This window comes from Opisthocomus hoazin, chromosome 14, assembly GCF_030867145.1.
Source record: "Opisthocomus hoazin isolate bOpiHoa1 chromosome 14, bOpiHoa1.hap1, whole genome shotgun sequence".
NCBI lineage: Eukaryota > Metazoa > Chordata > Aves > Opisthocomiformes > Opisthocomidae > Opisthocomus > Opisthocomus hoazin.
In genome coordinates, this window is record NC_134427.1 from 7,656,758 (window position 1) to 7,680,079 (window position 23,322).

At 46.1% G+C, this 23,322-nt stretch overlaps 1 protein-coding gene across 3 annotated transcripts in view; it reads left to right on the forward strand.

The window, feature by feature from the left end:
- Nucleotides 1-22,629, forward strand: part of MCF2 (MCF.2 cell line derived transforming sequence) — a 61,050-nt gene extending 38,421 nt beyond the window's left edge. For 2 of the 3 annotated variants that reach the window (XM_075435123.1, XM_075435125.1), the window contains 17 exons: nt 1,856-1,944; nt 2,491-2,579; nt 2,820-2,886; nt 4,661-4,776; nt 4,890-4,959; nt 5,320-5,412; nt 5,745-5,837; nt 6,830-6,955; nt 7,788-8,009; nt 11,275-11,367; nt 12,355-12,433; nt 12,961-13,024; nt 13,499-13,605; nt 13,687-13,799; nt 14,083-14,195; nt 15,642-15,742; nt 20,690-22,629. In XM_075435123.1, coding sequence (XP_075291238.1) covers nt 1,856-1,944; nt 2,491-2,579; nt 2,820-2,886; nt 4,661-4,776; nt 4,890-4,959; nt 5,320-5,412; nt 5,745-5,837; nt 6,830-6,955; nt 7,788-8,009; nt 11,275-11,367; nt 12,355-12,433; nt 12,961-13,024; nt 13,499-13,605; nt 13,687-13,799; nt 14,083-14,195; nt 15,642-15,742; nt 20,690-20,730 — 1,676 coding nt within the window. In that variant the 3' untranslated portion in view covers nt 20,731-22,629. The other variant, XM_075435124.1, reaches the window with a different exon arrangement.
- The last annotated feature ends 693 nt before the right edge of the window (nt 22,630-23,322 follow it).

Here is a 23,322-nt window from a genome sequence, read left to right on the forward strand (position 1 = left end):
TTTCTAGCAAAGGCCCCAGTTGCCTGCAAAGCACAGGCATCCCCCATTAATCCTCTTCAGATGATCAAGCGTGATGAAACCAGCGTAGCCAGCAAGCGGGGAAAGACAAAAGGCTCCTCTTTGGATAGATCGTGCCAAGAGAGTTTTTTAATAAGGCCTCTGTTTGATACAAAACATCAAAATGCTGCAGGCCTGCTGGCGCGATGCGTGGTGTCAAAGGCGCATGCTGGGGAGCGCTTTGAGGTGGATGGGTTTTGTGGCGTGGATTGAAACCACACCACCTCCGAGCACATTACTTTTGTCCTCTTCTTTCTTTCTTTCTTTTGTTCTCCCCCCCCCTCTTTCTTTTTCTGAGGACAGCCGCTTCCTCTTTCATCTTTGCCCTGGATTTGAAGCCTGCCTGATAAATGTGGTTCTAATTTTGAAACCACTTTTCTGGGGGGGAAATAGAGTGAACCTGTCCTGCCCTGAGCCATAAATCGTAGTGAGATGTGCAGAAGCCGTATGGCAGGCTGCGGCGGAGCCGGAGTCCTGGAGTAAAGTCACTCTTGCAGCCAAACACAGACCTGCAGCTGGTGACCATCTCCCATCTAACATGGTGTCCATGTTCCCTTCCTCCCAGTGGGAGTCACCCAGTGGGACCACTGGAAAGTCCTCCCTGCTTTTGGGTCTTCCTGCCTGGGATGGGGCACACCCCACGCACGCCTCCGGTCTGCTCCCCAGCGTCCAGATCCCCCTCCTTCCTTGCTCGGCGTTTTTACACGTGGAGGTTTAAGGCCCCGTTGAGTGACAGGACGTCATAGCTTCATCTGACAGCAGCCCCATCTGCAGACGGGCCGCCCGCTCTCCGCCTGGGTTTGCGTTCCGCTGCATCCATTTTCCTCCCTAGTTCTTCTGCTTCACAAGAGGTGGCTCTTGGGTGTCGGCACTGTTCAAACCTTTGATCTAGACACAGCTGCTCAAGCATCCATATGTGCCGTGATATATTTTTCACCCTAACGGAAAGGCAGTTCATTAGTCCAGTTAATTTGTTGATTTTTTTTTTTTTTTTTTTTTTTTTTCTTTGCTAGCCTCTCTTTTTCTATTTGTAAAGAAGGTGAATGTTGCACATCAGAAGGTGTTTGTTTATTTTTGGTCCGTCTGAGAACTGAGTGCAGCCGCTGGGGCTGCAGCCTGGCCCGTGGAGCTGTCGCCGAGGCTGGAGCCGGTGCGATGCTGGAGAAATTCATTACTGCCATTCGTGCTGGGGAAAAAGACCCTTTTGGTGAAGAACTGTTATACTGACTATGCAGGAGTAAGAAGCATTTGAAAGATGCCATATAACTCGCTGGGGAGACTGATGTTTTATTTTTAAGCTTCCAGTTTACCTCTGTAACTCAAAGTATTACAACTTGTAAATATTTACTGACATTATCAAAAAATTCTTCCAAGGTGGAGAAACAGTTTATATCAGCTGAGCATTTTGCCCTGTGTTCGTAAAAGGATTTTAAATAGTATCCCAGTAGGTGATGTTCCTTTTAGTAGTTTATTTGATTTTATTGTTTTCTGTCATTTGCACAGGCTCACAGACTTTCTTAGGTTTTGGTTACAGTGTTCACGTAATGGATGTTGTGTTTTTTCTGGTTACTTTTTACTTTATGGCCTTTATGACCAACAATGTGACTTGTGTTATTTGGTATTCAGTACTGTTGTTTGAGATGCCCTTTATTTTGTCAGTTTGCTTGTAGTATTAACTAATTAATGATTAATTGTTAAAATGTATCCCATTTTTCTTTGTGACTTACTGGTTTCTGTCTGAACCATCTCCTTCACTGCAGGTATACATTATGTAATTATGGTTTTTTTTCTACCCAAGGTGTAGATTTTAATTCTAGTTTGAAATTTTCATTTGATCTCTCTCTCCCTGGGAAGAAAACATCAAGAAAGACTCCAAGTTCTCGCAAGGTAAAAATTATTCATGAAATCTGAACAAGTTTTATACACTGAAAAACCGAAACCCTTCTAAAAATTGATCGTGCTTAGACTTTGGATTTGAAGATGCTATTTTTTTTTCTTCTTTTTTTTAAAAAAAAACCCCTTTCATCTCCCAGTACTTTAGTTTAATTAGTCCAGCACCTGAGGTCTATCTTGGATTTTTTTTCCAAGTCACAGATATCGATTTTCTACGTGCTGTTCCCTGAACTTGCTCTTTGCGTAACAGTGATGTCTGTTAGGGCGACTCCCCAGCCGCAGCCATTTCCCCTGTGGAGACCGTTCGCTGGTCTCTGCGCTAGTGAATGATGTTACCGGTATTTTCGGATTTTGTGTAGCAGAGGAATTTCTGGGAATGTTTGGCTACCCATTATACGTGATGCCGTTGGAAAGTTTGGTGTCACAAAGGATTTCGTCCTTCCCCAAGGAGTTCCTGTGCCGACATGAGGGGCTGGGCTCGCCCTGCCTCTGCGGTGACCTCCCTGCACCCCTTCCCAGTGCATCCCATTTCTCTTCCAGATCGAGGTGATGCACGACTATCAGGAAAAACGGAATTCCTTGCAGTCTTTTGTTTCAGACAGTGATGACAACCTAGATATACTAAAAGGGTAAGCTTTCACCCTGTCTGCATCACTCGGAATGATGGTTATTTCTGACCAGTCCTTGCCCAATCTGTGTGTTCCTCCAACGTGACCTGGGTGTCATCTCTTGCGCTTTTACCTGTTTTGTGATCCCTATGGTGGTTGTCCATGAGATCACTGTGTTTTGGGCTTGTTGAACTGCACTGGTTACCTATGGTTTTTTTACAGACGTAAAAATAATACTTTTTTTTTTTTCCTTTATTTTAGCCATGTCATAAACGAGCTAATAGAAACTGAGAGAGTGTACGTAGAGGAGCTCTTCACTGTTTTGACGGTGAGTGACTTCTTCAGGTTGCTCATTACTGTTCCCTGGTGACTTGTACAAAAGGGCACCTGCCACTCTGTCAAGCTAAGCAAAAATGTGATCCAGTAAGTTTCTACTGAACTGTCAGATCCTAAGCTAGTCATAAATTTTCAAGTTTTCTCCCTAGCTTTTTTCTTTGTTGGAGGCATCTGCAGGAACAGTTGGTGTCAGGATGAGCTTTCCATCTAGAATGAGGGAGAAGCCTTCTGTTTGTACACAAAAGCACTGGTAATTAGTTTTATCAGTGCCTGGGAAAAAGTACAAAAAGCTGTTATTTTCAGCCATTCCCTAATTTCTTTTACCTTTTGGAGATAAGCTTGTGTCTAATCCTTGGGAGGATTCTGTCTCAATACTGTGAAGTTTGCGAACATATAAAGCACGTTTCTTTACACACCAGATCATAATTTCTCATACTGCCATCTTAGACACTTCTGCTTTAATCCAAAATAACTCTTGCTGATGGCCAAAACAAGTTGCCTGTTAAATAGCTCTCCCCCCTTGCATTTGTCTCACCCAGGAGCAAGCAGGATATAAATCTGTCGGACTGCAGGTAGTTACACGTAATTGCCCTGCACTGATTGGGTTGTTTTTTTTTTTTTTTGTTAAACCACTCTCTATGTGATAAATCCCTTGGCAGATACACAGATTTATTACTTTGCATATCTAGTCTAGATAGAGAAAAATGGACAGATAGACTGAATTTTTCTGAAAATAGTATTTCCTTTAAAGAGGGAACCCTGCTTGCAGTGGTTAAATATAAATGACTAATTTTCCAGGTACTTATCTTCTACTGAATCCTCAATCAACTACAAAGTGCCTGCTTAGTGTAAGGAATACTAATTCCAGCCCTAGTGAGTGTGAGAGATTAATTTGGAAAGAAGATACACTGTACATGCTGAATACATTTTTGCAAACGTTTTTGCTACTCATGTTGAAAGGGCCTCTGTTCTGTGCAGTGCTTGGTGACTAGCGTGGCCAGCGTGAGCTGTGGCTGATGGCCTTCTTCAGGTCATCTCTGCGGCGACGGTCCTGAGCTCTGGCCATGCCTTCACCCTCCCCTCCCCTTGGGATGTTTACCACATCTGGTGAATCTGTGTCTGTTGGTGCAATGACGTGACGCTGCTGAGGGGAGCTTTGCATGGTTTCCCAGTTCCACCCAACAGTTTGTGGTGCGCTGGTGGAGGAGAGGCAGAGGCCAGAAATCCTGAGGCATCGAGGAGTGCGAGTCCCTAGTGCTCAGCGGGTCTTGTACAAGAACAGCAAGCCCGTTGATTTTGCTGTTTGATCTCACGCTGTCTCTGCTTAGTAACAAGTCACCTCGGGTACTCGTTCTCGTGAGGTGGTGTGTAACTGCATACGCCAAACAAACAAGTTGTCACTGCTGTGTCCCACGGTCGTAGCAGCAGATGTGTTCAACCCAGCCAAGTTTTCCTCTGAGACCTCTCCCGCAGTCAGGCCATAGCGAGGAGAAGGTGGCTGCCATTTGCCTTTGGTGAGTAGAGAGCATCTCCACAGTGGTGGCCAGCCCTAACGGAGCCGCCCTGCGCCATCCTCTGCCAGGCCACAATCCCACATGCCCAGGGACTGGAAGACAGGGGTTTAGAGACAAAAATAAGGAAATAAAAGGGATGTTGCACTTTGAAACCAAGCAGATTGTATTGAAACTCTGTTCACATCCCCTTTTCATCTGCGTTCGAGGAGATGTCATACCAGCTGAGTGATGAGCCCCTTTTGCATCCCGCAGGGCTACAGAGCGGAGATGGATAACCCCGCCATGCTCATCCTCATGCCTCCCGTGCTGAGGAACAGGAAGGACGTCCTCTTCGGAAACATGCCCGAGATATACGACTTCCACAACAAGTACGATGATGCCTCTATTCCCCTTTTTACCAGACCTATTTCCTGTAAGGATTAAATACGCAAGCCATACATTGCTCACTGCTGCATTTTGTCTCTTCTCCCATCTCTTGCAGAATTTTCCTGCACAGTCTGGAAAGCTGCCTGGGAGCACCCGAGAGAGTGGGATTTTGTTTCCTAGACAGGGTGGGTGGCTCGTTTTCACATACAAAGCAGACTTGAAGGCCAATGTTGCTCCTGGTTTGTCGCACCCTGCAACATCTCAGTTATGCCAGTGGAGCAAGGTGCTTCTGATACACAATACCAACAGCGAGGCAGAGAGTGTAGGTGTGTGGCCAGCAGCCGACAGGGGAGAGCAGCAGTCGTGACTACACCATAGTCTGCTGTGAGTCCCAGCAGTGGTTCTTGTCCCAGACTCAATGACTTTTAGATATTACGGTTAGCATCAGAGGTATAAGCAAACTGATGGTTTGGGTGTTCACCTTATTGGGCTGCCCAGCAGATTTGCGTGCGCGCGTGTGACTTGCCTTTCGGCTTCCCTTGCAGCGAGAGGATTTCCAGATGTATGAGAAGTACTGCCAGAACAAGCCCCGGTCGGAGTCCCTGTGGAGGCAGTGCTCCGAGAGCACCTTTTTCCAGGTGAGCTGGTCGTTCCTGCCGAGGCAGGCATCGTCCTGGGACACTCGCTTGTCCTAAACGCCCTCCTCAGTGCCCTGCTGATTTGGCAGCACATTCTGTTTACCATTGCACAGAAGCCTCACAAAAATAGCAGTTGGAGTTTCTTGTACGCAAGGAGTTTAAGGCAGATTCATTGATTATATTATATGTTTTTATAACATTTCTTTAGTTATAGGCACCATATGATATTATTACGTGAAATCTTCGTAGTCATCAAACTGTACTAGTCATGCTGTTGGCATAACTACTTGTAGTTGGTGCAGAACTTACTTAATCTGAATTCTTTGTTCCAGGAATGCCAAAGAAAATTAGAGCACAAACTCGGGCTGGATTCCTATTTGCTGAAACCGGTGCAGCGCCTGACAAAATACCAGTTGCTTCTGAAGGTATTTCATATTCTGCTTTGAAAGGACATCAGGAGATAGATTTGTTTTCCAGTTTATTTTATTTTTTCAATTAAAGGTTACCTGTAAATCAGCACCGAGCCTTAGATTGCGTATTGCTTAGCTTGGCCCCCCGTAGTGACTTTCAGTGAAGATGAAAATTCACATACGTGGAAAAGGAACGAGTGCTTTTAACAAGCCATTTTTTAAGGAGAGAAAGATGGTTTGAATCTGTTCAGAGATGCAAAATGGCAGAAGCACTTCCAAGAAAACTGAACCAGAGATGATCATAAGAGTATGATGAATGAAATATATTCTATTTATGCATCTCTTCTCCTCAGGTTGCTATAGTGCCTGTAGTCTTTAATGCATTTATTCTTGTTTTCTCTGTCTGAGGCAGGGCAGTGCTGTTATTCCCACTCTGTAAAGTGGGAATAACGCTGGGGTGGTGGCGTCTTGCAGCCTACCTTCTAGTCTCTTGGATGAGACATGAGTACACATGAAGCTGTAAGTGGGCACAGGAGATCTGAAATAAAAGTAATTTTATATCAAAGGTATAATTCTCTAATCTGTCTTCCACTTATTGACTTGAAGGCTGTGGAAGTTTAAAATTCTGTTCATTGTGTCTGCCAGTCTGAAGACAATCAACTGCCGCAACCTCATTTGAAGGCATATATGACATATTGGCAAACCTGAACCTTATTTCCCATTTCTTGCCAAGCAGGAAAACACAACACAAAGAACTCATCTGAGTGTGATGCCGCTCTATAACCTGACACCATCCTTAAGGAAAGCCAGAAAAAATGGTCCATGCTTCAGTGATCTGTTCCACACCTCATACTGACTGTGGTTTAGAGTGAGTCGTTTTTCCAGTGACACATGAAAAAAGAAACTCAGGCAGTGTAGGTTGCTCTTGGGCATTGGAAACTTTGGGTGAGATGGAAAAGTCTGCTTTGTTCAAGTGCGAACATGTGCTCTTCCATTTCTATTTTCAGGAGTTGCTAAAGTACAGCACGAGCTGCGATGGAGTTCAGGAACTTCAAGAAGCCCTGGTTGCAATGTTGGATTTGCTAAAGTCAGTCAATGACTCCATGCATCAGATTTCAATAACAGGATATGATGTGAGTAGATTTGGGTGATGAGAGACCTTACACAAGGCCGGATGATGCGTTGGGGATGGATAGTGTCCCAGAATGTGTGAGCTAAAAACTATACTAGAACAGCTACAAAGTGAATGGGATCAGGAAGCTCTTACAGGAGACAATCTTCCATCTGTTTTCAGGGTTTTGTAAAATATCCGCATCCAAAGGACGTATCCGAAGAAGTCGCATGGTGCCCACACTTGCCACCTTGTGGTTCTCGACAGTAGTTTTTCCAGCATGCACCTTAGGTCTCTCACGGCTCACCTTCTAATTTACCTGGGGTGTCTTCATCACATTTCTCATTCAACATTTAACTAAATACTCTCCGAGGCTGATTTTGGTCCTTGCTAGTTGAGGTGGTTCTCACTCCTGGGGCTGCTGGGAACGGTGAAGGGATGGCTTTCTAAGCTGCTGGTCCCAGTTCCTGGCCTCCTTGAGAAGCCCATCCTCGGAGACCTCAGTTCAGGCTCAAGTCTCATCTGCCCTGTCCCACTGAAGTAGCCAGAGCCCTTGACCTGGATTTCCACTGGAGCTGGAGAGTTTTTCTGTCTTCCCAGTTCTTCCAGTTACTGACTGGAACTGCAGTGTTAGTTACTGACTAGCTGCAGTGCTGTATCAGAGACCTGTGCTTCCCTCCTGGCACCATGGCATCACTCCCAAAAGATCATTTGATCCTTCCAGGAAGACCTATTCTTAGAGGGACATGCCTTGGAACAGAGCTGGCCCTGTCACCAGTCATTGTTTGGACAGTCCCCTTACATTTTAATTGACGTCTTTTTCTTTCTGTTTTTATTTGTCGTACTCTCACCAGGGTGACCTGAGCGAACTGGGGAAAGTGCTGATGCAAGGATCTTTCAGTGTTTGGACAGGACACCGAAAAGGTCCGACAAAAATGAAGGATCTTGCCAGGTTCAAGCCAATGCAGAGGCATCTGTTCCTGTACGAGAAAGCCTTGGTCTTCTGCAAGAAGCGAGAGGAGCATGGAGATGGATATGACAAAACCTCATCTTACAGTTTTAAGCATTTTTTGAAAGTAAGGACTTTTTAGTTGGGGCCATTGCCATGTGTATTGTAAACCAGTAATTCTGCAGACCCACAGAGTGTTTTTCCTCTGAGATAGTGGCTTGTTTTCTGCTATTAAGGCCTGTAATGCCTCGATTCTATGGTGTGAAAGTGCCATGCCCATGACAGACTGTTGGTTGTAATAATCTGTGAGGGCCCCCGCAGCTGAAGCAGCAGCTGGGAGAGCCCACAGACTCGGAGTCACATATGTGATGGCATCTGCCATGGAAGCAGAGCTGCGGGCAAGTCCCAGGGATGAGAATGTGCCTTTCCCCCTCCCCTAGTCCACTTTCCAGGAGCAGAGGCGAGGGCATGAAACTGGGGGTCCCTTTGCATCTTCCCCAGCCTCTGCCCAGCTGCTCCTGAGCCCTGTTTCCCAGCCAGGAGGATGCAAAGAGAGCTCTTCTTGTCTCGTTGCCGTTCTCCTTTGGGAGGCTCTACCTGCAGCTAGAAGTACAAGTATCAGATGAAGAGAGTAGCCTGTGGCAAAATATGAGGGATATAAACAACTCTCCCAAGCCTATAAATGCTAACTATTATCAATAAAAATCCCAAACTGCCTCTCTAAGAGAGACCTTCTGGCATACTGCGTGGGATGAGCACTTCTAGCATCAGCATTTTGTCTCGGTACTCTGCCTTGTTTTTCTCGATAAATAAAACCCAAATATTGCTGTATCTTAGAATGGAAAAAAATGGGCATTTGGAGGCAGAGCCTTCAGACCCAGATGCTGCAGGTCCGTGGTCTCAGCAGGGTCCTGGGGGGGAGATGCCAGGAGTAGTCAGGAAGCCATGTAATAGTAGGGAAGTCTGTTCAGCTCTGGGGCACGTTACAAATTGTGTATTAAAAGCAAATCCCAGGCCATATGTTTAGGTACTTCAATGTTTTTCCCAAACAGCATCATTTTCTTTCTGGAGAGCTTGTTTTCCCTGTAGTACTTGTTTTACCATACGTGCTTTGAAAGAACTGAAGAGGTGGTTTGGGGAAAGCCTGCTGGGAGGAGAAAATCCTGCGCTCTGGAGTCCAGGCAATGTGGCCGGGGTTTTGCTTTGCCTCGAGAGGGCTCGTTTTCCAGTTGTTTGCGTTGCCAGACTGGGAGGTTGGGGTTAGAGGATCTGTCGGAGCCGCAGGATTACGTCCGTTTTTGGAATTGCTGTCCTGAGGGTGAAATCATGTTTCTGGGGCTTGGCATTTGCTTGATTCATGATAGTATCAGGAAATTGTTTTTCTTTGCGAGAAGAATTTCTGAGGATTCAGAATTAAACCAAGCTGTTGGGTAGGAGCTGTGTGAGTGGCCAGCTGTAAAACAAACAGAAGAACCCTTCAGGACCATGGTTTTTTTACTATGTAAAGTCTTGTAGTAAATAGCTCTTCAGCTGAGAGTCGGTAACTTGGGGGATGCAGGTTCATCACTCACTGCAGTGCCGAGTAAATCAGCCGGCCTCGTGCCGCTGCGGAAGGCGATCCAGAGCGCCAGCCTAACCCACCTCAGTCTGCATTGCAGGGAACCGGCAGCTGGGGGACACTAAATCCTGGCCAGGGGGAGGACGTAGAGTGTCAAAATTTACTAATATGAATGAACAGAGCTTAAATATGTCTATTTCTGGCGCTTTTCTTCACGTCCTCAGAGGAGATCATCTACAATTTCTAATAACTTGATGCCTGGGCGGTTTTGTAGGAGCCTCTGTGTAAATTGAAGTGCCGGAGGAGATGCACAGAACTGGATATTGCAGGATATGGAAAAGGCACTCACTCTCTAGGCTGCCCTTTCAACATCCATTTGGGGTTGTTGTAAGATTTTAAGATTCCATAAAATCAGAATGGAGCCTGATCTGTCTTTCTAGGGCTTTATGGCACTATACTGCGCAGGAGAAAATAATAATAAAAAAAAGTATTTTAAAATTTTTAAAATAAAATTAGAAAGTACTGACTGCCGTTCAGTGATGGGCCTTTCTTGCATCTGGAGGCAAACACTTTCTCAGAAGTTAAGAAGAGCTTTGCTGTTGATGCCAGTGAGGAAATGGGGAAAGCTAATTAGCAGCTTGCTTCCTATTTCCTGAGGCTGTTCATAGTCACTGAAAATGGGTGCCAACGTTTGAAAAAGTAACTAGGAACAGAAAGTTTGCCCAGCTGACCTAATCTGTAAATCCTCGTGGTCATTCAGACCAAAAGCTCTGGGGATGCACGTACACAAAGAGGAACAGCAGTGCTGAACAGATGTTCTTTCTAAGGCCTTATTTGTATTTATACTGATTTGTCTAACGCAGTCTGTGTCAATAATTGGTGATAGATGATACCGTTATTATTAATCTGTTCCAAAACATGGAAGTGGGATATTTTAGCTATTTTTGACCATCCGTTAATCAGCGATAAATTGCTGGCAAACTGCTGTAAGTGAGAAGATGGTTTATGCCCTATCAGGCGTTCAAGCATTTTTCAGCTTTCTGGCGTGTTCAGCCTGAGGGCCAGAGGTCTCCTGTTGCTGTAGAGTTTCTTGGTCTCTAGTCATGGTTTGATCTACTGATTCAACTGGGTTGTGTTGTGCAGATCTGTAACTATTTGGGCCGTTGGCGTTTCCATCCAGCTCATGGAAAGCCATCTGTGATAACGGGTACCTAGGCACAGCAGCATTCAGACACGTCTAGCCTGAAGTCTGTGTGCTTCCTGAAAGCCAGGTTTATGGCAGCTCAGGCTGTATATCCAAATATTAACCCATTTTCAGAAACCCTGGGACAATGTCTCAGGTACAGGGATGATCAGGGACCAAAAGGCATTGAACTGAAATTCCAAAAGGAGCTGAGGGCTTCAGAGATGGGTTTAAAAGATTGCTGAAAGAATGAAACGCAGAATGCAGCGAGTAAGTAAAGAATCGTATGGCAGAGATGATTATGTAGAAAAACAACGTGCCATGCATTTATAAAGTTTCATACGTCTCATTTGAGAAATTTCATGCTGAAAAAGGTATGAGATGACTTTTCAGTTAGTTCCACTGACTCCCAGATGAAAACTCCCCCAAGGTCCATTGATTGGTTTCAGAAAGCTTTTGCAAATATAGCAAGCTGGTGGAAAGTCATGGGGGAGAAGTTAGATAATGACTTTCAGTTGCTACTGAAATTAGAGTTGATGAAATGTGTTAAATTGAGCGAAAACAGGTTTGTTTAACATGCTGCAAGATGTCTGGAGTCATAGGGAAGAGGGAGAGATTTGTAGTATGTTTAATTTTTTGTTTCTTTTGCAGATGAATGCAGTTGGAATAACTGAGAATGTGAAAGGAGATCATCGGAAATTTGAAATCTGGTATAGTGGGCGAGAAGAGGTCTATGTTGTGCAGGTTTGTAGCTTCGAAAATCGAGATATTTGTATGTCCTCGTAACAGTGTTAAGGAAATGTCTCCCATTGATCTTTGTGGGATTATCAGACGTTTAACTTGCATTTCTTCTTCCTCTTTGCCCATGTCAGCGTTCACAGAGCTGTCCCAGTGGCTGGTCCTTGGTGTCCAGTCCAGAACTGTAAAAATCATCTTAAAGTGGAGACCAAATTGCCCCTTGGCAATAAAGTCTTTTATTCCAGATGAAATTGCAAATAGACCTCTAGCTGAAAAAAAAGACTTTACTGTGCTTAATAGCTGATGTGAATTGAGCTGGGAAATGGGCCTCCTGCTTTAATGGGCACGGGGCACATGTGCTCCTCTACAATGAGACGCCAGAACTGCTCCCAGAGCCAAGACTTCGCCTCCACGGTGCTATTCCCAGCAGTCGTTAGAGTCATCTCCAAAACAGTAGCCCAATCGACCTGATTTCTTCCTGATTTTTTTTCTTTTCCTTTTCGTAGCATTTTGAGTAGAAATTTATGGAGGTGAAATGTTTGCCTAATGAGATGTTCACAGGAAAACCCATTGTGAAAACACTGATTGATTTATTTTTTGTTAGTTAGTCTTCTGCCTAGCTTTTTTTCCTCCATGTTACAACACAGTAACCAATATAAATTCATAAAGCAGATGTACGTAGTCAAGTACACATATTTTCAAAAGGCAGATTTGGCCCTTTAGGTATTTTGTAAGAGAGCTAAGATGCATGCACACGCGTGCTTTTGCCTGCGCTCCCTGCGTTGTCGTGATGGCTCTGCAATTTCTGTTGTGTTTTGCCTGGATGTAGTGGGGATCGTCAATTTTAAAAGGTCAAGAATGTTTTAAATTTAGTGGTGGCTTTGGATAAAAGGGGATTTCAGATAATTACAGCATAGAAAAGTAAGATTGTATTCATACACTGTAATGGATGATTCTTATGTCAAAGTTCAGACAGTTTTTCTCTTCTTCCAGGCCCAAACAGTAGATCTGAAGATGGCATGGTTGAATGAAATCAGAAAAATTTTGTTCAAGCAGCAGGAACTTATAAAAGGTACATTTGCCCAGTTTCTCTGTGGCATTCACTCTGCGGCAGAACCTTTCCTGTTTTCACATTGCTAAGCTTCAAATCCACTAATTCTCACCAGGGAATTGATTTTTCAGAAGAAACCTTGCAGCAAAATACTGGAGTGAGGTCTTGCAGTACAGGGAAATAACCTGGAGCAGTGAAGGCCAGGCACTTATGTGAAAATGAACTACAGTACTTTCTTCTTTTCTTTTGTCATTACCTTGGGGATTATTTCATGTTTTTTATCATAGGCTTAATTCAACAAGATACATCGCAGATGCATGGTTTTAAGCATGTTATAGTCTTCAGTGGCATGCTGATTATTGGGTTTGTGCTAACGTATCATCTTAATCAGAACTAAGTCTGTGCTTTGCAAGAGTCGCTAGGTTTGCTTTTCTCTGAACAGAAATCATTAGGATGGTGCAATAAGTCTAACTTTTGAAATAATGCTTCAAGTGTGATGGTCACTAATAAAAAAATGGATTTTAAGCTGGTGTTTGACCTCCCCGCAGTGGAGAAGCAGCAGCCCAGCTCGTGCACGGACCAGCTCCCGCTCTCCTCCCAGCGGAGTGATGGGTGAGTCCCAGGAGCCAGACTGGGGGCTCTCACCGGGCACCCTCCCATCGCCGGTACCCTCCCATCGCTGGGCACCCAGTGCCTTCTGGGCGTATCCTGGCTCGGTGTGATTTCCCCCACCCTGCTTCTGCCTGGGACCTCTGGGCAGGGGGGATGCCCCGCCGCGGGGACAGGAGGGCTGTGCTGCAGCTGGTCCTTTGGTGGTGGTGGTCTGGGGACAGGGTCTGTAAGGGGCACCCTCGAGCAGCTCCTCTTCAAATGGAGACAAAGACAGTGCTCAAATTCAGAGACGATACTGTAGCAATTCTATTTCCCCTACCCCCAAAGATTCAAACCAGTCACCAAGTCCTTCTATAGAAACATACATTAAAAAGTCCCCTTATTATTTCTGACCCTGTTTTACAAAACTTCGTGGAGCTTACTTTCATTCATAAAGTAAAACTAAGATTGATTTCTCTTTTTTTAATCATTCAGAAAGCAGCAGAGAGCCTCCATAAGCTCAGAAGAGAACGACTCGGAGCGCACCAGCCCGGTGATGCTGGAGAGTGGGCTCCTGTCCCCTCAGAACAAGCCCCACAGAAGTACGGACCCTTCCCCTTCCCTCGGGGCGTGCTTTGTGGGTGCTGGGGTACCCCTAACCTGAGCTGCACCCTGTCTTGCAGGCTGGCCAGGAATGTCACAGTCCCTGGAAATCTGCGAGGGGCTGGAGGAGTGGTCGGGTAACCAGTACCTCTCCAACTGCTCGGACACCGAGGAGGAGGACGGGAACCAGCTGGTTAGTACAGAGATTCGATAGTCCCAAAGCTCGGGGTGCTGCTGGTTTTGGCCATCTCGCTTTGTTTTTCTCCACTGGATAACGGCTGTATCTTGTCCATGTCTCACAGATTTTCCGTATCTCAATTTTGGGGAATAAGGAGAAGTCTCAGCCACAGTTTTTTAAAATAATTTTTATTAAGGTAGCTGATAGAGCTCTGTCACATTCCTTGTGGCAGTCAGAAATAACAGCTGCATGATGTGAAATGTAGCTGAACAAGATAATTTTTTTCTTACTACCACAGTCTCCAGGAAAGTATAAAGCCCTTGCAGACTGCAAGAGGAGAGGATCAGAGGACCTGCTGGTGAAAAATGGAGATGAAATTCAGCTTTTGCATGAAGACGGTGAGGGACAGTGGTAGGTATTTTAGGATTACTTTGCTTATCTCTCAGAGCCTGCAAGGCAGTCCCCTGCAGCCCCGCTTGCCTGGTGATACGCTCATTGCAGCTTCTGATTAAGCTTTAGACTGTTCCAGAAAGCTGGAGAATTCATTCACTTGCCAAGACCAGAGGCCATACACACTGGCTTGGCCTGGGAAGACATATCAGGACTTCCCTTACCACGGGTGTCTGGGCAAGCTGTGTTTTACCAACATCTTCACAGCCCCTCTTGCCATGCTCTTCCCGCTTCAGATGATGCTTGAAGTGAGAGCTCTTTGCCCACCCCGGCTCAGCTGTTGGCTTTGTTCCTCTGGGCTTATTAATAGCAATATTGAGTAACTGCGAGACATTTTCCTCCCTCAAACAGCTGTACGAGTGGGAACTGGTTAATGGCTGTGGAGCAGCTTTCTGTCGTATTTAAAGCTGTGGCTCACAAGATAACACTTCACAGCTGGTTCTTTCCTTATGGCTGGGAGCAACGCCTGGGAAATCACCATACCCAGCCTCCTGCCTGTTGAGCCATTAGTCTCGTAGGCTGGGAGGGCAGCGTGCCCTCTTCTGATTTTTGCAGCAATTTGGGTGAGATTTCTGGCTGTCTTTCCATTCCAGGTTGATTTCTGGCTCGCTCTCATCAGCCAGCCCGGGGTCTCAGTAGGAGAGAGCACAGCACGCTGAAGCCTTGTTCGGGATGTGGGCAGGGGGATATCGGCAGGAACCTGAATCAGTTTTGTGCAGGCGCTGGCCCCTAAATGCGCAGACACAAATGCCCCATGGAGGATTCCGGCTGACATCTACAGCCCTTGCATTTCAAGGGAAATTCAGTTTGTTAGCAAAAGCAAGATGTAAAGCATCTCAGCTTTGCTGAATGCTCACCACCTCTCACAGCGGTTTCGGCCAGTGTCAGGCAAAGATTTCTCACACCAAACTTTTGTGTTAAAGCAGATTTCACTGCATGAGGGAGATGGAGAAAAGTCATTTATGAGCATGAGTATTTCCAGCTGCCTACATCTTGGCTTAAATTGACTTGTAGTGCCTTGACTAAATTCATCCTACCAGTCCAGCTTAGTAGCAGAGGATTGAGGAAAGTGATTGCCCTTGGCTTCTTCGGTAGTCAGTGGAGGGAGACTGGCACCTCTGGAGAGCGATGCCGGTCTCAGGCAGGATAACTCGTGCTCTGGAGAGTCCTGTTCCTCCCCATTGACTAGAGAGGGACCCAAGGAAATGGTGCTCCCAGTTTGGGTTTTCTGAATAAGTTCCTAAATTTAGGTGGGAATAATACTTTAAATGCATGCCCAGCTCCTGTTAAAACGCTTCCCTGGTTTGAACGAATTGTTGGTTGCACCAGCGGTTGTGTAGAGTGTGCCTGTACCAAACTGCTCCTGGGTTGGCTTGTTTCTTGTACTAATACCGTTGTCATTCAAAGGTTGGTGAAAAACCTAAACAGAAGAAAAGAAGGCTGGATTCCTGTCCACAGTCTGCAGATAGTAGTTGGTGACTGCAGATTTCGGAATGTCAAAGTCGCAGGTATCATATAGCACGCCTAGCAGAAATATCCCATAACTCCAATCAGGTCTTTTAAGCCATTTGCATTACACTTGATGTACTAAATCTGGCTGCATATGCCTCTGCAGGAAAAAAAAAAGAAAGCAGCTACTCCAAAAAGCCTGCAAAAGTAGTCAGTTAAGCTTTTTTTTGTTTCTTAACGCCTTAAGACATTTCTGTGACTTTAGGCAGCAGTAAACTAAAACCAAGCATTTAAGTACGTAGATTTCTTTGCGAGCGCACTGGGTAGAAGATCGGGGAGAAGAGACGGAGTCTGATCAGGGATTCCTGTGACTTTTGCCTGCGCACTGCTGTAGCTGAAACCCCTTGTGAATAGGAGGTACCTAGGCAGAATCTCCTCCTGCTGCCAAAGACGTCGTGGCCTGACCCCCAGCACTCTCAAGGCAAAACTTCATTTCTGCAGCCTCCCTCTTGCCCTCGTTGCTGCCTGCTTGTTAATCCATCATTAGATTAAAGTTTATAACCAGGTTACCAGGTTTCAGCTGAAGGCTTCTAGTCTCAAAAATAGCATTTTTCATTTTCTAGCCATAAATGCACATAGAAATAGATAGGAAAACCTAACAGATGACACAAGAAAATGCCTTAAGAGCAGCCTGTCACCCTTGCCGTGTATGCAGCATCACCGCTCCGTCTGTTGCCTCATCACCGTGCTGTCCGCTGGAAACGGGAGACCAGGGTTTGCGATGGGAGCAGCTCAGGAAACACACGTAGATTTAGTCTATTGAAAATAAAAAAAGAATCCACCAGTTATGGCCATATGAAACAAATTTTGCGAGTAGGTTTCTTTTTCAATACTTCCTTTTTGTCAAAATCTGTTGTTTTGATGTATATGAAGGAAGTCTTCTGAAAGGCTTAAAGTTACAGTCAGCTCTTGGTTTTTCCAGTGTATTGCACTGAAATCCTTGCTATACAGGAAGGTATTTTTTTGTCTCCTTTGTTTCAGAGCAGTCAAATCTGACATGTTGGAGGTTTTCTGACTTTACGTGAGGGGTAGCTTGTAGTGGGCTAGCAGCACAGTGGAGGGGGTTCCCCTTGGCGTGCTCCCACCCTGGAGCACCTTGTCTTGTCCTCTCAGCAAGCCTGGTTATCACATCTCACCAGGCCCTGGACCACAGCCTGTGCAGGATGTTTCTCCAGCATCTCAAAAACAAGGTGCCGGCAAGCTTTGAACACTGGTTTGCTTTGTCGGTGGTCACATCCCTCAGCGCCTAGAGACTCACAGCTCCAGGCTGCTTTACACAGTTGCTGAGTACAAACTAAGGAGAATTTCACAAGGTGGAACCAGGGAAAGCTCCTCCTGCAAGTCTCACACCGCTGCCCAGGCGCTTTGCAGCCGTGTTGCCGGGGTCCAGCCGCAGCACTGAGGCTCCATTTTTCCCTGTTCAGACTAACGCTGTTCTCTCTCCCAATCGCTGATCGTGTCTGCAGTCTCTAGACGTGATTCTAATTTTACGTGCACTCCAGGCAGTGTTGTAGGATGATGTAGGATGTTTTCTTGCTATTTCCTAGAGCTATTCCTAGAGCGCTTTCTTGCTACTCCTGGAACTTTTCAGTGATTTGTCCTTACAGCCATAATGTACTTGCACTCTGAAAACTGGTTTTCAAACAATACCTTTGCATTTAGCAATTCCCTTTCCTCTGTGGACAGGTCATTTTATACTGCAAGTGACTTTGTACCACGGGCTGCTCGGGGATGCAGTCTGGATTGGGCTCTTTTCTGCTTCTTCGGAAGATGGAGCTCTTGCTCCAGTCTAGCAGATGGAGAAAGAGGCGGCCAAGCTTGTAGAGCAAAGCAGGGGCAGGAGGGAGCACCGTAACCCTCGCATACTGCTGGCTGCTTGTGCCGAGATGCTGTTTTGCATGTAAGCGGGGTAAACTTAGTTAGCATGTGGTGGGGTCCCCAAGAGCTTAGGGCGTGCTGGAGTCGCTTCAGAGCTGGGGGAGAGGCAGTCCTTGCCCTTCGCGGGGGGTAGTGCCTCTGTTACTGCTCAGCTCCAGGTCCCCACAGTAAATAAAAATGTATCTCCAATCACAGTTTCATAACCAGAATTCATACAAATCTGAGATCTGGGATTTTTTCAGTGCAAACCCTTTAGCTGCATAGATGAAACAGTTCCCTTACCTTAACATTTTTTCTTAGAATCGTAGAATCACAGAATGGTTTGGAAGGGACCTTAAAGATCATCTGGTTCCAACCCCCCTGCCATGAGCAGGGACACCTTCCACCAGCCCAGGGTGCTCAGAGCTCCATCCAACCTGGCCTTGAACACTGCCAGGGAGGGGGCAGCCACAGCTTCTCTGGGCAACCTGGGCCAGGGCCTCACCACCCTCAGAGTAAAGAATTTATTTCTTGTATCTAATCTAAATCTGCCCTCTTTGGGCTATACTGTTGCCCTAACAAAACCCTCCCACCGCAGGGTGGCTGATACCTGCACGCTGGCGAGCTGTTCCTCTCCGCTGCTGGTGATCATTCCAGTTTTGAGCCTGTACAAATCACAATGAAGTTACAGGGAACTTTTTCACTGCTCATTTTAAGTTGTCAGATGCGTGTTTGGTCAATGCCCCGTTCCCCTACCATTGCCAACTTTGCAAATCCACCGTCCTCCTGCAACCGGCCTGCCGAGGGACAGCTGATGGGTGAAGCTGAACATGCAACACCCAAACGAATCTGCAGATCATTCTTCTCCTTTTCCTCACGAGGTTGCATAGGTAATTTTCCTTACAGATGGCAGCTTACTATTGGCAATGCCATGTAACTTGATAAAGCAACTATTTTGGTCCAAATTTTCTTTTGCAAAGGTGTGTGTAGGGGATACCGTATTAAACTTATTGTAAATCTGGGCCTGGATGTAAGCCAGGAGGATTGCTGGGAGGAAGATGGCTGGCTTGGAGGTTGTTTTGAAAACCAGTTTTCCTTCTGGTGTGCCTCTAGCCGTGTTTTCTGAGATTAGTCCTTGCTGCTATCTTCTGAATAGATTTATTCTGTCTCCTGTGCAAACCCATGGTGGATTTTTTAATGTGTGCTGTAGGAATAGTTTTGTGTTGCAGGTGATAACGTGCAGATCTCAAAACGGAAAAGATTTTGAGAGAATTCTGCTCAGAAAAAGCAATAGTCAGAAAATAGTTTGTGCTGAGATTTACTCGTGTGTTGCTAGTTTAAGCTGCCTTGCTAAAGCGGTCAGGCATTGCCTGGTCAACTGACTTGGCTTTTGCATGAATTAGCAAGGAGATGCGAGATGATCTCTTCATTTCTCCGGTGCAAGACGCACGTCTCGGGGAAGGCGAGGGCTGCAGCGCTGCAGTCCCAACTCCTCTTCCACAGCAGGCCAGGAGACAAAACATTTCTGCGAGTCCCCTGGCTCCCGGCGTGCCAAAGATCGTGACCGACGGCACTGGCAGCGTCCGTGTCGGTGAAGGAGAAGGCGTCTCGCCTCTCAGCCACCCCGCAGCACCCACGTCCTGGCAAACGGCGAGCGGGGGCGGCAGAAATGAGGTCCTTGCCGTAACCCGAAGCAGAGGCGTGACTGGTTTTCAGTGCGGTGGCACGGTGCTGGTGTCCAGCAGCACCGCAGCCTCCCCTCTCGTCGAGGGTGAGCTCTGTCCCTGCTCTTCTTTTCTCTCAGCAGTGGTAAACGGATGCAAGCAGAAGGAAACATGGTGTTCCCTCCCAAGTGTTCCCATCAGAGTGAAATGGGGACAAAGCATTTTCAGCTTTTTTCACCTGACCTTTAAAAGCTGGGCAGAGAGAAGGGCGAGTGTCCCATCTCCACTTGCTGCGTGGAGGTTGCGTGAGACTGATTTCTTTTAGAGGGAGCGTGAAATAGAGTAGCCTGAATAAAAAAAAGGGATTCAAATGAAAAATGGAAGCAGTGATAAATGCCTTTACTTATTTTATATATAAAAGACATATTGCTACAACTTTGAAGTTCTTTTAAACAGCAAAAAACTTATGTGGCAGAATTTGTCGTGAGCCCAAAGGCAGGGAGCATTCGGAGCAGGCGTGGAAGGATGCTCCGTGCCGGGGCAGGCGCACGCTCCCGCTCGGTTTAGGGAGGACGCAGGCTCCTGTTCTACACGCCAGAACCTCTCCTAGGTTGTTTTAACACCCCACTTCCCAAGTTATCCCTTCCAAGCCTGAAGGGGATCCTCTGGGTGTGCTCTTCATGCAGTAAAGCTGAGCAGAAGTTTCCCTCTCTGGTAGCACCCAAAGGACCGAGCGTGCGTGTCCTCTGCTCCTGCTGGCCAGGGCGGTGGGGATCGTCCTCGCGACCATGGCGAGCTCCAGGCAGCCCTTTGCGTGGCTCCCTAGCCACGTGGCTTCCGTTTGCCCGGTAAGAGGATGGTACGCGGCTGAGCTCTTGCAGGTGGGCATGAGCCTGTGGGCTGAAACGCGCACGTTTTGTCGAAGTTTAAAATGCCACCGGTAGCTCTGCAGATGCAGCACCGCTCTTTGCACTATTACTCATGCACTTTAATGATTGCAGCCACAGGCTTTAGTATTTATGCAGGGTCTGTTAAAGGCAGCATAGATTTTTCTTTTGTTTTTGGCCTTTGAAACATAGAGCAGGGTCTCCTTGTACAACCCACAACGCCAGCCAGTGTCACAGAACAGCTATTTGGTGACGCTGTAGAAAACCTCTTTGAGCCGGACAAAATGAGGGGTCCAGCGAAGAGATCAGCTGGCCGTGCCGTGGTAATCGAGTGGTGGATGATGGAAATGAGTCAAACCCTGTGGTCCTGCCTTAGGCAAGGCTCTCGCTGAAGCTAGTGGGAGTTGAGCTTTTAGGGAGAACTGCAGGAGTGCACTTATTTTTTTTATGTTATACAAATGTTACATGATTACAGGGAACAATGTATTTCTGGGAATAAGATGCTTTAATATTAACATCATTCTTCATTACTTTATAGATGCTGCCCTGTGTAACACGAGAAAGTTTAGTTCCCCTTGAATTAAGGGTGAACTAGCAGCATCCTATTTTCGATGCTCTTTGGAAGCTTTCAACTAAGTGTTACAGAGAAATAGCACAATAGTTGGAGTTGTCCTGTACTATTCATCACATTCACAGACCTCCACAGCTTCATCTGCGCTGAACGGGACTGGCGTCCTAAGCAGCTTCTCATAGCCATAAAGGAAGCCATTCTCTGCTCTTTCTTTTTTTGCTTCTAAGGAAAGTACAGTATTTTATTGTTTTTACCTGCTGTTTTTCCATGACATCCATCACGTTTCATCAGAGAAGTACACTACAGTTGCCTGACACTTTGTTTAGATGCTTGAAATTTCCTCTACAGGTTGAAGGCTTTACCTGCTTATTAGCTGACAACTGTTGAAGTTGCAAATAAAAGAGTTGAGTTTTGATAAACCAAAAAAAAACCCACCAAAAAAAAACACCCAACAAAGAAGCTGTGTGTCCTGCTTAATTGATTTTATGGATGGATTTTTCTAAAATATCTCCTTCAGCTGTGTGAATGTAATGTTCTGTAGGAGCATCAGCTGGCTGACTCACATGCGAAGATGCAATAACGCTAAAGATCCTCTTTTTGCACTTAGGGTCTGACTCCAGCCCGTTGCGGTCAGTCCCACTGATCTCAGTGAGGTTTGGGTCAGGTCAAACGGACAACTCAGGGTTGTCGCCAATCACTTAGGGTCCCAAAGTGTCCCAAGGCCGAAACCTGTATCTAGCAAGTGTTGAAGTTTACATTAAATGTATGTACTTTTGGAACACGTGCCATAAATAGAAGTTAAATGTCCATGTTTGCACTACGGATGTTCTTGTGATAAGACTGTACTTTTCAGCATCTTTAACGATAATGTATCTATTGAATTTTTGAGAAAGGAAAGAGAACACTGAACACTCATAATTTAATTTTGTGTTTCTTTGTCTAGTTCTGCTTTTGTAGGACATAGGTACAGGTGGTTTGACTTTGAAGCAGGTGTGTGCGAAGAGCACCTGACTGCGTTGAGAGCAGGGTTAACGGTGTGCATGCGGTAGTGAATTTGCTCTGTCCTGTCAAAACGAAACGTTTTATACCGTGGACTGAAGGGGGACCTTTATGATCTGACTTTGCTTTGTGAACCATGAATTCTTAGACGCAGTCCCAAGCTGTTGAGTTAAAGCGTACTGGGCTTTTTTATTTGGTGATCGTTTTTGTGCGGGGGAACTGCCGAGCTTCGTGACGGCTGTGGTTGCCTGGGGGGTTCCCCGCCACGCTGCCATGCAGCGGTGGGCTTTTCTCCGCTTCGGGTGGCCAGCATAGCGGGTAACCCCCGTGCACCCGCAAAACTGTGACCGGCTGAGTCTGAACTGGGCAATGCTACAAGACCTAGAAAGATCCCAGTATTCTTCAGCCACGGGCAACCATCGCAGAGAGGTTTGAAGTCACGGAAGTTTCTTTCCGTCTACTTTTACATTGGTCACAATGCACTTGCTAGGTGGAAAAGTCACTTAAGTTAGTTGGGACTGTTTGTAGTGGTAACAATTGTGGTAACAGTACACATTTTGAGGTACAGCTGTAAATATTTGTCTCAACCATAGCACACATTGCATATTAACTGGTTTTAATCTTTTTTGTCTTCCATAGTTTCAAATCTAAGCTTTTATTAATTTATGAGGTTGATAAGTTCTGCAAATCTGAATGTACAGTCTGAGATTTTTAACATTTGAAACTTTGCACACGACGTGGTATGTTACCTGAAGTATGCAGTTGAACTAGGCTCTTCATGTATAAGTTATTATAAATTACAGTAGAGAATTTTCTCTGCAAGTTTAAATGAACTATATTGTATATGTACCTGTAAAAAAATGTGTTAAATCTATATTTAAAGATTAAAAACTTGTTAAATAAATTCATATGCGAATACACAGTTCTGTTCACAGACACCTCTGCTGCAATTCTAGAGGAAAAAAAAAATAATTCTCTCAGTGCTGGTTTTATTTAATTTCTTTGGAAGAAACAGAACCTTCTCACATGCATTTTGATTTTAAAATAAGCAGTGGCAGATGATCCGATTCGCTTCTTGCTGGATGCAGTGGCAGTGAAATTGCGCGAGGCACCGCAGGGCTCGTCCTGCTGTCTGGAATAGCAGCTATTGGAATGCTGCCCAGCTCGGGGTGTCTTCTTCACCAGCCACCCAGCACCGGGCAGCGCTGCCGGGAGGGACCTCTGGGCTGGACGCCTGGGACTGTGTGGGCATCAACAGCCCCTTTGCGAGTGGTGTGGGGGGAGAGGTGGGCTCGGGGACACGTCTCACCACGCCGGGAGGGAGGAGACCCTCGTCACTGGGGTTCTGCCACTGGGGACGTGCCATGGTCCCTGCAGCGTGGTGAAACCTGCGCGTGAGCTGCCCGTGCCAGGCATCGCGGGGTGCAGTTCCCGAAGGCCACGCTGTTTCCCTGTGCGCCCCTGGAGCTTTCCATGGAAGGAGATACAAGACAAACCAGCCCTGGCCAGCGGTAAACCTCCCTTCCTCTGGGGTTATTTCCTTCCCTGGAAGTTGGGAACTGAATTAAGCCTGTTTGAGTCAGGGGGACATCCTCCAGGCT